Below are 17,504 nucleotides of genomic sequence, written 5' to 3' on the forward strand. Positions count from 1 at the left end.
TGCGGGTGAGTAAAGAAAGTGGTTTGTTGAGGTGGAATCTATTCCTGGTGAAGATGCTCTGAAGATTGTTGAAATGACAAGAAAGGATTTAGAATATTGCATAAACTTAGTTGATAAAGGCAGGGTCTGAGAGGGTGAACTCCAGTTTTGAAAGTTCTGCTGTAGGTAAAATGCTATCAAATAGCATTGCATGCTACAGAGAAATCGTTTGTGAAAGAAAGGGTCAAATCAACGAGGCAAACTTCATTTTTGTCTTGTCTTAAGAAATTGCCACAGCCACCCCAACCTTCAGCAACCACCACCCTGATCAGTCAGCAGCCATGAACATCGAGGCAAGACCCTCCACCAGCAAAGATTACAACTCACTGAAGGTTCAGATATGGTTAGCAATTTTTTGGCAATAAAGTATTTTTTAATTAACAGATGTACATTGTATTTGTAGACATAATGCTATGGCACACTTAATAGACCATGGTATAGTGTAAACATAACTTTTATATGCACTCGGAAACCAAAAAATTCCTGTGACTCGATTTATTGCAATATTCGCTTTATTGCAGTGGTCTAGAACCAAACTCACAATATCTCTGAGGTATGCCTGTATTTGTGTTTTTATTTTTATCTCTAGAAGGTCTGTTTGGATCTGTTTTGTATCTTCCATATAAAGATATAAGGAACTTTTCAACATATGGAATATAGTTATAATAACTACTTTAATATCCTTCTCTGCTAATTCTCTTAGTTCTGAGTTGTTCTTATTTGGTTGATTTTTCTCATTATGGACTGTATTTTCCTGCTTCTTTGTGTACCTGGCAATTTTTATTGGATGCTAGACATTATAAATTTTGCCTTGTTGAATGCTCAATATGCTATTATAAATAAATATGCTTGTGTTTTCTTTCTGGGACACATTTAACTTACTTGAAAACAGTTTGATTCTTTTGAGTCTTGCTGTTAGGATTTGTTCTGTGGATCTGGAGTAGTCTTCAGTGGAGGGCTGATTTTTTCCCACTAAGGAAGAAGAGTCCTTCTGTGTATTCTATGCAATGACCCATGAATCATGAGGTTTACCAGTCTGGCTTGTGGGAATGTAGCAATATTCCTCACTCTCTGAGTGTAAAATATTGGTGCTTCTAGTCCTTCTGAGTGTTTTTTCCCATAAGCCTTGAGTAATTTCCTCACGTGCATATGCTTATGAGTGTTTATCTGAAGTCTTGAGGGGCCCTATGAATATTTCCTAAGTTCTCTCTGTGTGCGGTGGTCTTCTCTCTGGTACTCTTTTCTGTGAACTCTGGTCATCTTGCTCTCCCTGGAGTCTCAGCTCTGTCCCTTCCACTTACAGAGTCAGCAGATCCCCGCCAGGATTCCATCTCCCCTACTTTGCAGCCTCGAAGCAGAAAGCCCTTAATTGGATCGTTGTTCCCATGCTTTATTATACGTGTTTTTTCTCTTGCAACTTTCAATATTTGCTCTATATGTTTGGTTTTTAACAGCTTTGCTATGATATGCCTCAGTGTGGACTTTGTGTTTATTCTGGTTGGTGTTTATCATGTGTCTGCATGTTTGTCTTTTTTCAATCTTTTTCTCTCTTTAACTTAGATAATTATTGATCTATCTTCATTCAATCTTTACTTACTTTTTTTTATCATGTCAATTTTGCTGTTATGTCCAGCCAACACATTTTTTGTTTTAGAAATTATATTTTTCAGTTGTAGAACTTACATTTGATTCTTTTTTCATTATTTATATTTTTCCACCGTGATTTCATGCGTTTAAACATACGTTTACTTCAGTGAGTTTCGCTCAATGTGTTAGTTTCAACATCTGGTTCATCTCTCACTGTTAGGCCTGCTTGATTCTCTTTTCTCGGGAAAATATGTTCTATTGCTTTGGTTCTTCACTTTTTCGGCAATTTTGCATTGCATCCTGAACATTATTCATCTTAGTTTGTAGAGGCTGTGGATTCTATTATTATTTTTGGTGAGTAGTATTTCCTTTGTTTTAGCAGATAATTTTCTGAGTTAGGCTTGAAATGCAGACTGTTTCTTGGCTGGCAGCTTTGATCTCCTTTCAAATCTTTTGTCTTTAGCTGGATCCTTTGCGTGCTTTCTGCTTAGAGATCCTTCAGAGATGTGGGTACATCGAGTTTGGGGTTGTTCTCACTGGCTCTTGCCCTTGTGGGATCCTTCACATTCTTTAGTGTTAATGGTTTTCCACCTTATGTTTTCTGGATACTAGGACTGAAAAGGGATTTCCCCACATAATCTTCCTCTCTTGCCTCTCTGTACTTAGCCCCATGCTACAAGCAAGAGAGGGGAGAACTTACTATCTGTAAGTCTCTTTCTCCGTGTGACAAGGAATTCTCACCGGAATCTGTCTCACTATTTGTGAATTTACTACCTCCTTCAGGTGTATGCTTATATATTATTATGTACAGGTTTTATAGGTATTTTCTGAAGGAGAGCAAGGTGTTATCTGGCATGGTCTTCATCTGTCATACCTGGAAGGGGAACCTTTGAGTACCAAGTATGCAGGTTTTAGTTTCTAGAGTAATCACTAATAAAATAGAAACATATTGTGTAATTTTTAAACTATTAGTGCAGGGAAATAGAATAATTAAAAAAAAATCAAACCAAAAGCAAAAGAAGGGGAGGGAAATCATAGAACCAATGAGAGAAACAACACAAAATACAATTGTAGATTTAAATCCAAATATATCAAGAATTACATGAGATGTAAAGGGACTAAATGTTCTTTTTAAATGACAAAGATTGTCAGACTGGGGAAAAATAAAATACAATGATGTGTCATTTACAACAGACACAGGTACGTATAAGGATACAGAAAAGTTCCAAGTAAAATGGTGGAAAAAAAGAGCAAAAACTTAGTCACAGATATTCATAGCAGTGTTATTCGTAACAGCCCAAACATGGAAATAACCCAAATGTCCACCAGCTGATGAATGGATAAATAAATGTGGAATATCAATGTAGTGGAATATCATTCAGCCTTAAAAAGGAATGAAATTCTAGCACACGCTGCATGAGTGTTCTTTGTACGTGTAACATGGATGAACTTCGAAGACTTCAGGCTAAGTGAAACAAACCAGGCACAAAACGTCAAATATTGTACTATTTTATTTATATAAAATGTCCAGAAGGGTCAAATTCATAAAATGGTATAAAAATATATCAACTAAATGCTAACAGAAAACTCCTGTAGCTATGTTAGTATTAGACAAAATAGACTGTCAGGCAGAAAGCATTATTATACATATAAATAGGATCAACTTATAATGATAAAAGCTTCAATTTATTAGAAGATGTAACAATTTAACACTTATAATTCCCTAGTAACTACCTTTCAAACTATATAAAACAAAAATTGACAGAACTGCGAAGTAAGAGTCAAATTGATAATCATTGTGAAAGAGATCATGTACCTCTTAGGAACTGATAGACCAAACAAGCGAAAAAGTAAGTTAATTCCTTATAGATGATTTGAACAATCGTATTTTATGAATCTGATCTGGTGGGCATGTTTATCTAAGGAAAATAGAGAATGAACACTATTTTCAGAGACAGTATTTACAAAAATTGATCATGTATTGTGCCTTAAATCACAGCGAATTTCCAAAGTTTAGTAGTATAAAAATACAAGAAACAACAAAAAGATAAGCAGAGAATTTTATATTCGTTATTAAGAACTATTTCTCTAATTCTAAATAACCTATCTTACTAGTAAAGCAAAAAAATATAGCAAACAATATATGAACTGCAAAGAGATATACAGAAATCAAGAAATCCAAAAGTTGCATCTTGGAAAAAACTGATAAACCTCTGGCAAGATTGGTCATGATAAAGAGAAGACACTGATAAGCAATATTAGGAATGCAAAATACAGTGTTTCAGATTCTGTAAACATTAAAGGTTAAGAAAATGAAGACCTAAACTTAAGAGGTAGGAGTATAAAACTTTTAGGAAAAAACGTATGGGAAAATCTTCATGACTTGTATGTGAATGTTCTAGCTTTTTCTGTAATACCAAAAACTGGAAACAATCCGAATGGCCGTCAACATGTGAATCGGTAAACAAATTGTGGTATGTCCATATAGTAGAATATAGCATAGCAATAAAAAGGAGTAAACTATTATTAAACTAACAATATGGTGAATCTCAGAATAATTATGCCAAGTGAAAGAATCCAGGAAAAAAAGAGTACTTATTGTATAATCCCATGTATATAAAATTTTAGGTAGTGCAAGCTAACCTATAGTGACAGAACACAGGTCAGTGGTTGCCTGGGGACTGGCTGGAGGTCAAGGAGGAGCAGTAGGGATGGTTTACCAAGGGGCATGAGGAAGAGCAGGATGGATGTCTTACTTATTTTGATTGTGGTGATAGTTCCACAAGTGAATACATACTTCAGAGCTTATCAAATTGTGTAATTTAAATATGTTCAGTGTATTGTATGTCAGTTATATTTTCAAAGGGTTTTTTGTTTGTTTTAAAAACTGTTTGGAATAGTATTTAGAAAGTTAATTGGATGCCATTTTCACTTGTGACCGTGGATATAAAAATCCATTTTATAAACATTTAACTGAGTAGTATAAGCAGTAGTTTTATAATTTTTTCTTTTGTCCCTTTTTAAGTTATAATTTTGTCTGAAAATTTTGTTACAGCTCTATAGTGTCAACCCTCCTTGCTCTTATGGATGGATTAGACAATAGGGGTGAAATTGTTGTTATTGGTGCTACAAACAGACTTGATTCTATAGATCCTGCTCTCAGGAGGCCTGGTCGTTTTGACAGAGAATTCCTTTTCAACCTGCCTGATCAAAAGGTAAGAGTTTCTGTTTTTAGATATATTAATTTGTGATTTGATTTTGAAGCATAAATGTACAGTTTGAGAGTGGTATTTTATGAATTTTCGTTTTTAAAATTTTGTGCTGATGAGATATCTTAGTTAATACTTAAAACCACCCAGCAATTATTGAATAATTTAGTCTTTTTGTTAATTATCAGAAAGTTTATGATTTTGGGAAGAGGAAAAAAGCCTTGTTTAGGTTACTTTGTATACTTACTCTTTACTTCTCCAGATTGTAGTAATTATCTCACATGGCAGGTTATTTGTCTCTAGTTAGCCAAAGTGGCTTTGTTCTCATAAAAGTAACATAATTTTAGAGTATTGGCAGGTTTATGAATAAGAGACCAAGATGCAAATTTTTGTGGAAATGATCATAACATTGTATTTAATTAAAAGCAGCAAATGTTATTCATTATAATGTAGTTTTTAAAGGAATCTATAGTTAAAACAGAGCAATGCATAGTCGTTGAGTATGTAAAATGTTATTTAATATATTATACGAAGTTCTTTTTTCCTAATTCTAATTAGGAAACTTGAAATTTTTCTGTTAGTCTTGGTTTGACCAGTTTAATCATTGACTTTCTCTTCACTGGGAACTCGAATTTGAGAGGGAGAGATGCAGAGAAGATGCTATATTGGACAATGCTGCTCATGTATTTTATCATATCAGATAAGCCTAATTAGAACATTTATTACATATACTCATTCAAATATAACCTAAAGAAAGCAGAGAAGATACTATATATGAATATAAAATATTCACACACACAGACATATATATAGACACACACACACTTGTTATATGGCTTTGATTTTAGATCTCTATGTAAAATGCCTATTTACATACATAGATGAAAAGGCTTAGTGATTAGGACAGTATAGAAGATTATAGAGGAATGAAGGCAATGGCTTCACTGTGTAGAGCAGTTAATATCTCAATTTGACCTCAGTCTGTACAGGCAAAGTAGTTGTCTCACTGTGTCTTCACTGTGGAAGCCAAGTGAAGAAAGTATATCAGTGAGGAGGGTGTGATTAACTCTGTCAGATGTTGAAAAATGTTGGATTGACAATTGACCTTATAGGCTTTAATTTGGCACCAAGTTTGCTTAGCTTTGTCAGGATAGGAGACATAGCATATAGAGGATCATTTTCGTTACCAAAGTTTAGCTTGAAGGACTGTACCAGTGCATAGAGGTGTGCTTAGTTGTAGGAGACAAGGCTGGAGGGAGTGCAGTTGACTTCAGCACCTGGAAGCATCAGCTCTCTTGTTTGGGACGTCTTACAACAGTCCAAGCACATCTTTTAGGCTCTCCCAAGTACATGAGGAAGGTGCTTAGTTCTAAGGGACTTAGCCAGTGTTCATTTCGGCACAGGAAAGCTCTTACCTTGATTTCCCAATTAGCTTCTATTTTGGTCTAGTTGTGTAGGCCTCAGAGTCTGTATGTCAGTCACAGTCCTCACAATTAAGGTAGACTCCACACAAATCAGAGATTTAACATTAAACAAAGTTTAGAACAGCACTGTCCATTCAAATTTTCTATGATGGAACTGTTCTGTATTTGTGTTGTCCACTGAGGAACATCCAGTATGGTAGCCACTAGTCACATGTGGCTGTTGAGCACTTGAAATGTCGCCACTGTGACTAAGGAACTGAATTTTAATTTCATTTAATTTATAAATTTAAATAAAAGTGCATTATGTGGCTAGTGGCTCACTATATTGTACAGCATGGATCTCGAACATAGTTAGTTTCCCACGTTAATTTTAACTTTCTATTTTCCAGGAAACTGCCATGAGACCTAAATCTAAGGTCACTTTTCTTGGCCTGGGTCTGTGGAAGAGGCCTGGACTGACTGTTCACCTTTTTTCCTTAGATAATGTTTAAGGTCATGAGACTTGATGAGATTACCAAGTCCCCTCTCTTAAGGAGCGGTCAGTAAAGTAAGAGGAAAACTAGGAGAGTGGGATTCTGGAAGTTAAGTGAAGAAAGTGCATCAATGAGGAGGGTGTGATTGACTGTCAGATGTTGCTAAATTAAATCAGATGATGACAGAAAACTGGCCATTGTGTTTAGCATTATGTAGGTCATTGGTGAACCTGATGGGAGCAATTTCAGTTAGTGGTGTGTACAAAAAGCTTGACTGGAATATGGTTAGTTTAACAGAAAATAGAAGTGGGAGGAATTGGAGACAGTGAATGAAGATACATTTTTCAAAGAATTTTGTTGTAAACAGAAGTAAAGAATTGAGGTGATAGATGTTGAGGGAGTGAGAGACAAGAGAAAGTGTTTTGTTATTTTTAAGATGGGAGAAATATCCAGTAGAGAAGGAAATTTTGGTGATGAAATTGAGAAAGAAGAATTATCAGAATGTGTCCTTAATAGGCAAGAGGGGAAGTAGGATTTAGTTTATGAATGGCGAGCATGACTTTAGATAGGAATTAGTTCAACTGTGATAATAAGGAGAGGACAATATTGTGAGTATGTATGCTGAGAGGTGGACAGATTTGTCGTGGGGCATCTTTGGACGTTTTCTTCTGATTGCTTAAGTGTTCTCAGTGAATTAGGAAGCAAGGTCTGAATGAGAAGCTAAGTGTGAAGACAGAGAAACTAAGTTAGTCTGCTAGGAGATAGGCCTAATGAATGGCCTAGGGAAGGGTTAGGGGAGTAGTAAGGATCCATTTGGGTTATTAATTTAAAGTAATAACAGTCAGTGTCTCACATTAGTGCTGTAGTTTGTACAGTGGAATATCCTGACTCTTGCTATTTGACCAAGTAAAAATTTTAAAAAAAGAAAAGAAAGTAAAAGTAAGACTTGGTTCCAAATTTAAAGGATTAACTATTAGCATAAAATAGCACATATCTTCTTTATGCAGTGATGCCTCTTAATTTCTTTTGTTTCTTTTCCTTTATTATTATCATTAACACTATGATTATTAAAAGTGTTACATGTGTACTTATGACTCCTGAAAAATGAGGGAGTTGAATTTGCCTTTGACTCGTAATAGTAGAGGAAGCTACTTTCTATTAGGCGCAGCTATATGACTTACTATGCTCTGTGCCGTCCAGGGTAAAGTGCGTAATAAATACTTTTTGATTTAAATAATTTCTTATTCATTCTATTTCTTGCTTTTATGATAAAGAAATATGTCTCTTATTGGTTATATAGAGAAAGAGCAAGGCACTTAAATGTCTTAGAGACCAGATAATAACTTTTGACCTTAGGTAATTAATTTCATTTCTCTAAACCTTAACTTATTTATTTTGTAAAATGAGGGGACAACAGATCTTTTTTTGAGATAGCTTCCAGCTTAAATTTTTTTTGATGTGTTTCTGATTCTCTAAGGGTCTTGCACAAGTGGCACCTGTGCTGCTAATGAAGTCTATATAGATTCTTAATGTCATCTTCTAGAACATATAGGCTCTCAGGATAATTTTTTTTTGGACTTTAATTTTATACTTTTTAAGTATCTCTTCAGGCACATGTTTCAAGCTGGAAGAAAATAAGTGTCACATCTTTGCTTTATTTTTGGTAGCTGGATGCCTAACTTAGAACTTGGAATTGAAGCAATAACTGTTGATTCCAGATTTTGCCAACTTTTTGAGCAAAATTTATCTCGACTACTTTGAAGTTGTTATTTTAGTTTTGGTGATGGACCCCAGATTTCTCAACAAGCCAGTAAGGTTATCATCTTGGTTTATAGTAGGCTTTTTATAGTCTCAAGAAGTTCAAGTAGCGGTGTTGAGGGAACAGATGAATTCAAGTTTTAAAAAGGGTTGTTTGTCCCCTGAAAGAAGTCAAACGTGGAAAATAAAAAATCAGATGTGACTCTTCGTGGTGATAGTATTTGCTGATTATGGATTCTTATACTTCAATGTTTCTTTTTTACTGTGGGAGAAAAAGGATTTTGTTAAATTTGGAACCAAGATGTTAAAATTTTGATTGTTATACAGTCAGATTTAGGTAGAGAATACTATTTTGAAAAAAAATTAAAAAAAATTGTTTAAACTTTTGATTTTTTTCAATGAATTCAATTAACATTTACTGAAATTACCTTGCTATATAGTAGATGCCAAAGCTTCAACTAACTTACAAGATAATAATATGCATTATATTTCTTTACTTAATTGAAAACTTTTTCAACTTAAAACTTTTTTCAAGTTTTAAATTTGTCATTTAGCTCTGTCAGTTATAATACTTCGTGCATATGATAGAATCAAAAGTTCTGTGAAATCTAAATCTAAAAGTTTGTTTAAACGTTATGATTATTATAACACATTAAAGTTTCTTGTCATATATTTTCAAATGGTAAAAACGATGTGGAAAAGTGAAATTTTGTTTTGAATTCTAGTCTTAGATCAGTCACTTGGTCATATGTGCTGCTACTCAAGTTCCTTCACTTCTCAGAATATTAAATGTCTTAGTTTGTGTCAAACAGAGACAAGATCTCTACTACATATCTCACAGAGTTATTATGGGAATCAGAGTTGATGTGGATGCCAGGGTGTTTAAATTTCTTGTAAAATAAAAAATTGCTTTTCTGGCATATGGCTAGTCCATATATTTGTTCTAGCTAATACATTTGATGGATTTATGATATTTTATTTATTTGTACTTTTCTTCTTAGACAACATTTTATTTATCTGTGTTTTTCTTCTTAGGCAAGAAAACATATTTTACAGATCCATACCAGGGACTGGAATCCAAAATTGTCAGATGCTTTTTTAGGTGAATTGGCTGAAAAATGTGTTGGTAAGTGCTATTATTTGAATTCTTTGATTGTCATTGTTTGTTCTGCTCAGCCTCCCTTTCCTCTATGTTTGGAATGTGGATGAGTATAGTTATGTCTTTGTGCAATAGATGGCTCTGCCTTTAATGTAAAAATTATTTTAAACATTTCACACGAAGTTTGAACATGTCTAAATTAGGATTTTAGCTGCCATTAGGTGTTTGATTAACAAAGCTCAGTAGTAATATGCCTTTCATTGAGTGCTGGATTTCCATAATATTACTACATTGTCTTCTTTTAGGAATTGTCCCCTGAGACATTTTACTAAAAAATGTAAGCTTAAATTTGAGAGATAAAGATCCATGTCAAAGGCAGGACTGTAGTCTCTTACTTTGCAGATTACATGATGGGCTCATCTTCAGGCCTGGGGTCTAGAAAGAATTTGAGTGAGAGATGTCTTCGAAGAAAATACTTAATGGCATCTGCTAGTATTTCCCAAAATATAAAACTTTCCAATTTAATGTTAAATTATTCACAGAGCAGAAGGTCTACCCACAGTGTGAGTGAACACTACCGTCCTAAAAGGATGTAGTGAGAGTATTTTATGTACTTACATGATCATACATAGGAGATGGAATTCAGGGTTTGGGCTCTAATTAGGTCTGAAATAAAAATCAGTACAGTGTTGATTTAGTTCATTCAATAAGCAATTGAATATACACACAGGTGTTTTTCCTTCATTCTCTTTCCACCTTTTGTCTATTTTCCTTTCAGTCTCTCAAAAACATAAATTAAAAAATCTCTCTCCATGAACTTTTTAAGCATTATGAAGAAATCTCCAAAATAAGTCCATTAGCAGTCAGCTGTCTACCTGGGAAAACTTTCAAGTTACCAAAACCAAAAAGAACAACTTAGTTAAAAAAATCATTGTGATCCACCATCAAATAATTAAAACTTAAATAGAACATTAGTCCATTCAGTTAGCTACATCCGAATTATCCTCTTCATCCACAGGGACCTCCATCTCCGAAGCAGCATCCCTCAGCTTTTGAACCACAAAGACCTCGACATCTTCTGGTGAGGAGAAAACGTAAATCTCTCCAGCACTACTCCAGTTTAAGCTTTGCCTGGTATAAGAGAGCATGCGCCAAACCCATTTCATGTAAATTTGGCTTGACCTTTGCAAAGCCTTGTGCTGCTTTTTGGGAGAGGGTGGTATTTGGTACAAAATCCAGTCTTTTCCCTTTTTGAAATTTGACCCCTTTTATTTCCTGCTACTTTTATGATATTATTGTATTAGAGTATATATCAGACTGGGAAATCTTTGTAGATTCTTCTGTGAATTTGTCACAGAATGATCCTTAACTGAAATAAGCAGAAGTCTTCAAATAATTTTGGAAATTCCCTAAAAGATAGGTATTTTAAAATTACTTTCTATTACCCTATCTACCATCTGAAAAATTATACACTCTAATTTAATTCTTCATCCTAAATATTAGAATCTTAGTTTCCTTTTTCATTTCCAAAAGCTACTACCTCTCATTTTTCCAAGTGATTTATTTTAGCTTTTAGTCAGTTTCTTAAGTTTAAAAACTTTTAAAACATAGTTTCTTATAGGATTGAAAAACTTCTCTTGCCTTTTTTGGGGAGGTGGTTGTGGTGGCTTAGAATCTGCTTATATGTACACCCTTTTCTTCCTGGAGAGTGACATAAAAATCCGTTATAATTAAATGACTTCTGTTTTTGATTGTGATCATTATTCCATTTAAGAAAGCAGTTCACACTTTAAAAAATCAAATATAGGTCTTTAAACAAGAATGAAATAGTAATAAATTTTAAATTCATTATGAACTTAGCACTTTATGTACTCCAAATGTATTTTAACATGTATGGGTTCAGTTCAGTGAAATTTATGCCTCACCACAGTATGCAGTCTTGATGAACAACTGCAAAGGTATCAGACCTCCTGTTAGAGGTTATGGATTTGGTAACTTTTACCTTGAAATAAATTCTCTAGTACTGGGAGATGTTTGCATGCGTAACAGGTGTGATTTTAAGTAGTCTTCAAATAATTTTGGTATCCAGAACATGTGTACACATTGTGGAAGCTTAAGGTTAATGAGGAGCTCAAACCTAATCATATTTCTCTATTCATTTTCACTAAGAGGGCTAAAAAGTGACAGTGTATCAGTGAGGCGTCTATCTTGTAGGCCTTTGTTAATGTTTACTGTTTTATTTAAAAAGTAACTTCATAAAATTTGATTACCCTTTTCTAGTCTCTAACCTCTTTGGATAGCTTGTGTTTTCAGTCTTTCAGACAAATTTTCATCTTAATAACAATATTCGCGAATGCTTTTTTTGGTATCTAGATATTCGTGTTCATGAGAATTGCAGAGTTGCTTGTGTTCATATGGAATTATAATGGTAGGGTTAGTATGGTTATGCAGTCTTATGAAAGGGATGTTGATTTTTCTTTAACATCATCTTTTTACTTTCAAAAGCCTGTAGTATATTTTCAGTATTTCTAGAATGATCATATCAATATTTCTAAACCAGGACCCTTTTGAGAGTGAGAAAATATGCTATTAATTATGACAAAACAAGAGGCCTAAACCGAGACATGTGGTCACCCTAAATATAACCTATTTAGCCATGGTTATGATGTACTTTTAATTCTGTTTTAGATTCTAGCAGAGGAAGTATATTATTAATTCAGTAGTTCTCAATTTTTTGTATATCAGAATCACTTGCAAAGCTTTCTCAAAATATACATTTATGATACTAAACCCCCAGAGATTCTGATTCACTGTTTGTTGAGAATCTACTTTTATTTCAGTTTCATTGTTTATTCAGATGAGTAGTCAAAGTTGAGAACCAGAGATATAAACCAGTAATTCTCATTTACAAGCAAATGTAAAGGAGATAAATCTATCTTTTATAGTCTATTGGTTATGATAATCCATCTGAAAATTTACTTTTTTTAAGTGGGATCTATTATTGTTGATAAACTTAAATTATCTTTAATAAATTAAGAAAAAATAAGCAGTACATTGCTTTTATGTATGTTATTAACTGTTATGTCAAACAAATTTTATGGGCAACATTTACTACATAAAATACCTTATAGTTGCTTTTCCTTCTGTTTTGCATTGTTTCTTGCTTCTTTTCTTTTTTAGCTTAGGCTTTTGCACTTAAAAATAGGACCATAGACTATGTTTACTAACTGTGTATATACTTTTAAAGAAGAAAAAGAAAATATGGTTGTTTATATTGTTTGAAGAGGGTAGTTTATTCCTTACTTCCTCTGAAATGGATTATTTCGTTACCTGTTTGTAACTTGGCTGGTGTTCTACAGTTATTTTGTTGAACTGATATAACAGATATGTATGGCATAAGGAAAGATACTTTTTTTTCAGATTTATTTATTGAGAAATAGAAAATAAAATGAAAGACTAATGATAAATTTGGTTATTCTGAAGAATTATTTGGGAGACTGCTGTCATGGGACAGTGTTAATGCTTAGTCTGCTTATAGTTTGCTAAATTCTCACAGGTCATATTAAGTTTTCCCCTAACTCTAAATAAGTGTTTCTTTAAGAATTTCAGTCCTTTCCTATGTTTTTCCATAATTTTCATTGACATTTTTACTCACAATGAGTAAGTTGGTTTAATAATAAAAGAATTTAGCTTTCTTAGGGAAAAAACCAAAAGCCCAGTAGATAGAATTCGTCCACTTTTCCTGGGAGTACATGATAACCTGATTGTTTTACCTTCCCAAACTATAAGCTTGGAGTTACTCTTTTCTCTTTTAATTCACTCTTTCACTCAAGAAATACTTATTGGATATCTACTGAATGCCAGGCCAGGCATTGTTCTTGGTATTTGAGATAAATTAGTGAACAGAGCAGACAGTATTCCCTGCTCGCTCAGGGCTCACAATCTATTTGGGGAAGGCAGACAATAAACCTCATAGAAAAATGATAAGGTGGTTAGTGCTATGGAAAAAAGAAAGCAGGGTTAGGAGGATTTTTCTGTTATTTGTAGGACTTGATTAACAGGATCATGTGCCCTATTAATAATAGGGATATAGTTCCTTATAGACGTGAGAGTCATTTACAGTTTGATTGATATGTTTTTGTCCCTTAATTTTCTTTTTCTGCCAGTTAGTTGGGGGACTGTTTCTTCTCTGCTCGTAGTTTTCTTGTTTAATCATTTTTATTTCAGTATTTAAGTGTTCCACTAGGTCATTGTGAGGTGTAAAAGATAAATAAACCTGGTGTCACCCTTTGAAGAGTTTAGGGACTCATGTTCTATAGCTAGTTCAGGTGGTTCCCCCTGCTGGCAGAACCGATAAAGATGGCCAAATGCAAGTTTAATTGCTGATATTGAAAACACTATGGATAGTTTGAGTTTTTCCTCTTGTGGTAAAGACTTAACAGTTCATGTGCTTTTGTATGTATTTGTTGCTCAAATGAAAGAAATTACTTTAAAGCACTGGGGGCATGATCTTTTGTTTGACCAGGTAATTAGTTAAATATGAGTAATGGTTACTACCTCATATTGGTATAGACCTTAGAACTAGATTATCAGTCATTTGAAGCTAAAAATATGCATAAAAAAGAAGTTAATGTGGAAAATTAATGGATTCTTATTCTCTTTAATACTTTTGGAACTATCAGAGGTGATCACTGCTTTAAAGTATAGTTTTTGGGGTAATTAGATACTACCTTGCTTGTGGGTTGCACTCAGAGTTGGTAGTAGAGTAGCTCTGTTTTTGAAGTTTCTGCTTATGTACTACTTTGTACTAGTTTTTTATAGCTGTTTGGAAGTTAGTAATATTAGAAAAATGTATAGGTAAGTGTAATGTCATGAGAACTGAACTAATGATTGGAAATGTTGATAAAGGATTGAGAGGAAACTATTATTCTTTTAAAACCTTTCCTAAAGAAAGTTTCACATTATAATCAGTGGTTTTGGCACAAAATACATGACTTGTTTCGTTTTAATATCATTAGTTCATGTTTTTGTTAATTAAAATATTTAAAACATTTTTAGCTTTGTAAACATTTTTATTAGGTGATTTTAAATGGTCAGTTTTCATTTTGCTGATAAAATTGCATGTAATTATTGATTTAGTATTATTTATTTCCTTAGATAAAGATGTGAACATTTGCAAAACATAGTTGGTACTTGGAAGAATGAACTTACCTTTGTTATCCTTTTCCTTTTGTGCATTAGGCTATTGTGGAGCTGATATCAAGGCCCTGTGCACTGAAGCTGCCCTCATTGCCCTGCGGAGGCGTTACCCTCAGATCTACGCTAGCAGTCATAAACTGCAGCTAGACGTTTCCTCAATAGTGCTCAACGCCCAGGATTTTTACCATGCAATGCAGAACATTGTGCCTGCTTCCCAGCGTGCGGTCATGTCTTCGGGACATGCACTATCCCCCATCATAAGACCACTGTTGGAAAGAAGCTTCAACAGCATCCTAACAGTCTTGCAAAAAGTATTTCCTCATGCGGAAATTAGCCAGAGTGACAAGAAAGAAGGTACTGTAAATTAATTTTTCATATTGTTAAAATGAAACAAGTACAGGCATAGATAAATACATTTTGTTTCCTCATAAGATTATTTATTTGTTACTCTTTTATGTTTGCCATACATAGAGAAAATGTAGCTGTTTCACTCACCACTGTATATTCCAGACCTGGCATATTGCCTAGCATATCTAATAGTTGCCTAGTGAATGTTTATAAAACAAATGAACAAAGGTTTGTTGTGATTGTTCGCTCTTGGGGCATTCTGACTACCTTAATGTAGGAGTGTTTCTGTCTTTAGAAAAGTTGACTATAATAATAATGACTTGCATTTGTTTTATTATAAAGCCCTTACATAAATTGTCATTTATTAATTCTCATAACAATCCTGTGGGGTAGGTACTCTTGTTCTATGAAGGAGGAGACTGGAGACTTAGGAAGGTACTCATTTATATAGGGTCACTCAGCAAGTTCCGGGGATCTACTCCATCCCAGAGAGCCTGACTCCAGAGACCATGCTCTGAACTGTGTTGCTATAATGCCCCTTCCGATGCAACTCATCAGGCAAATTTTCTTGTTGTCAGCAAGTCACTCTGCAGTGTGTTTTGCTAATTGGAGTGTAAATCATTAGTAAGGGAGTAAATTAGAACCTGATTGTGGAAGGTCTTGAATTCTAGCTTCAAGATGGTGGTTTGGACCTGAGATAAAAACAGAAAGCTACCTTTAAAAATGTCACTCATTTACAGGAAAACTTTAGGTTCGTATGCTAATCAAAGTAAGGCTCATGAACTTCAAAGAGAAAGTAATGTGTTTTAATTATCTTAATTTCCCCAGTTACCTTCTTTGCAATGTCACCTGCACCAAATAGAAAATTGTTCAATGGATTATACTAACATTAAAAATACTATAACCAGTAAGAATCATCAATATTCACTGAAGTTTGCTGTCATTTAAATATGTTTTTCAGATACTGTATTTTTTAGGGATAGATTCTCATGAAATATTGTGGATTACTTGATTTCTTAAATTTATCAAATAGGGAGGGGAATAAATATTATGTATAAGCCAGGTGCTATGTACATTTGTACATTTCTTATCTCTGATTTTCATAACTGAGGATATGTATCTTTTCCCCCAATTTTTAAAACATTTACGTCACCCTTGGGAAATCATAAAAATCTTAACTTCCCTTTTGAGAGATGATGAATGCCACATTATTTCCATTTGAGAATTTTTTATGGCATTATTATCTGTGTTTTCTTAGAATTTTTTTCATAATTATAAATTATGTTTTAGTTCTGGTTTTTCTTCATGTACCAGTGGAGAAGAGAAACCAAATTTTATTTCATTATTTTTTTAGTTATTTAGGTATATTATTCTGGTTTGTTTTGATCTTCGATATTTTCCTAGATAAGTATATCCTTTCCTTGTGCATGCAATTATCACTCAAAAGGTTCTCAAATATTTTTCAGATTAGCGTTTACAGTATTAGTTGTACTAAATATTTAGCTTTTAAAAGTCACTGAGATCTATATCCACGAGCACTATTCAGTGTCTCGTTTTAGAAGCATATGTCTTTTTTTCCTCTGTCTTTTTTGGGGGAAGAGTATGATTTCTGTCAATCTTAATTCTCTCCCATGTCTCTTACACATGTAGCATTGCTTTTTACTAAATGAATGAACACTTTTGATAAGTGTGCGCAAAGTCTAGCTTTAATACTTCAGATTGTAGTGCAGGTAAATTTTAAAGTATTGTAATCTCAGTAAGGATTTTAGTTCCAGTTAATCCATTGAGCAGTAACTTAAGACCCATAAAGAGACTAATGTTACTTGAATGAGTGCATTTTTAAGATTGGCTTTGTTTCCACTGAATTCCAGACTCCCATCTTAACTAGACTAGGTTTTCCTTGAAAAGATATATATGTGTGTGTATGCCTTGTGAAAAAATGAGGGTCAGGTTGTTCTTTGTTGCTTTTGCAGGAACTAGTTACCCTGTTAATTAACTCAAGTTACTCTATTAATTAAACCAAATATCTCTTTTTAAAAATTTATTTTATTGGGGTCATATTGGCGTTAAACATTGTGTAGATTTCAGGTGTACATCACTATATTTCAGTTTCTGTGTAAACCAGATATCTTACATGAAATATTCTGATTTTGGTCAAAAATTAACTTAGTAATTTTTAGTAATTAGGTGGGTATTTTATGAGAGTGCCATTTCTTTTCCAGAATTCTTGTAGTTAGTCAATGAAGTCTCCCAAATTACATCTTATAACACTTAAGTAGTCTATCAAGATGAAAGAATTACCTTAATTCCATTTATAAAATATTCGAAATACTGTAGTTGGTCAATTTGCCTGTTTGATCTGTATTAT

The 17,504-nt window shown here is 33.6% G+C and overlaps 1 protein-coding gene across 3 annotated transcripts in view; it reads left to right on the plus strand.

Moving 5' to 3' along the window:
- ATAD2B (ATPase family AAA domain containing 2B) overlaps window positions 1-17,504 on the plus strand; it is a 162,303-nt gene that overhangs the window by 72,574 nt on the left and 72,225 nt on the right. For all 3 annotated transcript variants that reach the window (XM_046661905.1, XM_046661906.1, XM_046661907.1), the window contains 3 exons: window positions 4,682-4,841; window positions 9,526-9,616; window positions 14,831-15,142. In XM_046661905.1, the coding sequence (XP_046517861.1) occupies window positions 4,682-4,841; window positions 9,526-9,616; window positions 14,831-15,142 (563 nt within the window). The remainder of the gene's footprint in view (window positions 1-4,681; window positions 4,842-9,525; window positions 9,617-14,830; window positions 15,143-17,504) is intronic.

This window comes from Equus quagga, chromosome 5 (genome assembly GCF_021613505.1).
Source record: "Equus quagga isolate Etosha38 chromosome 5, UCLA_HA_Equagga_1.0, whole genome shotgun sequence".
Taxonomy (NCBI): Eukaryota; Metazoa; Chordata; class Mammalia; order Perissodactyla; family Equidae; genus Equus; species Equus quagga.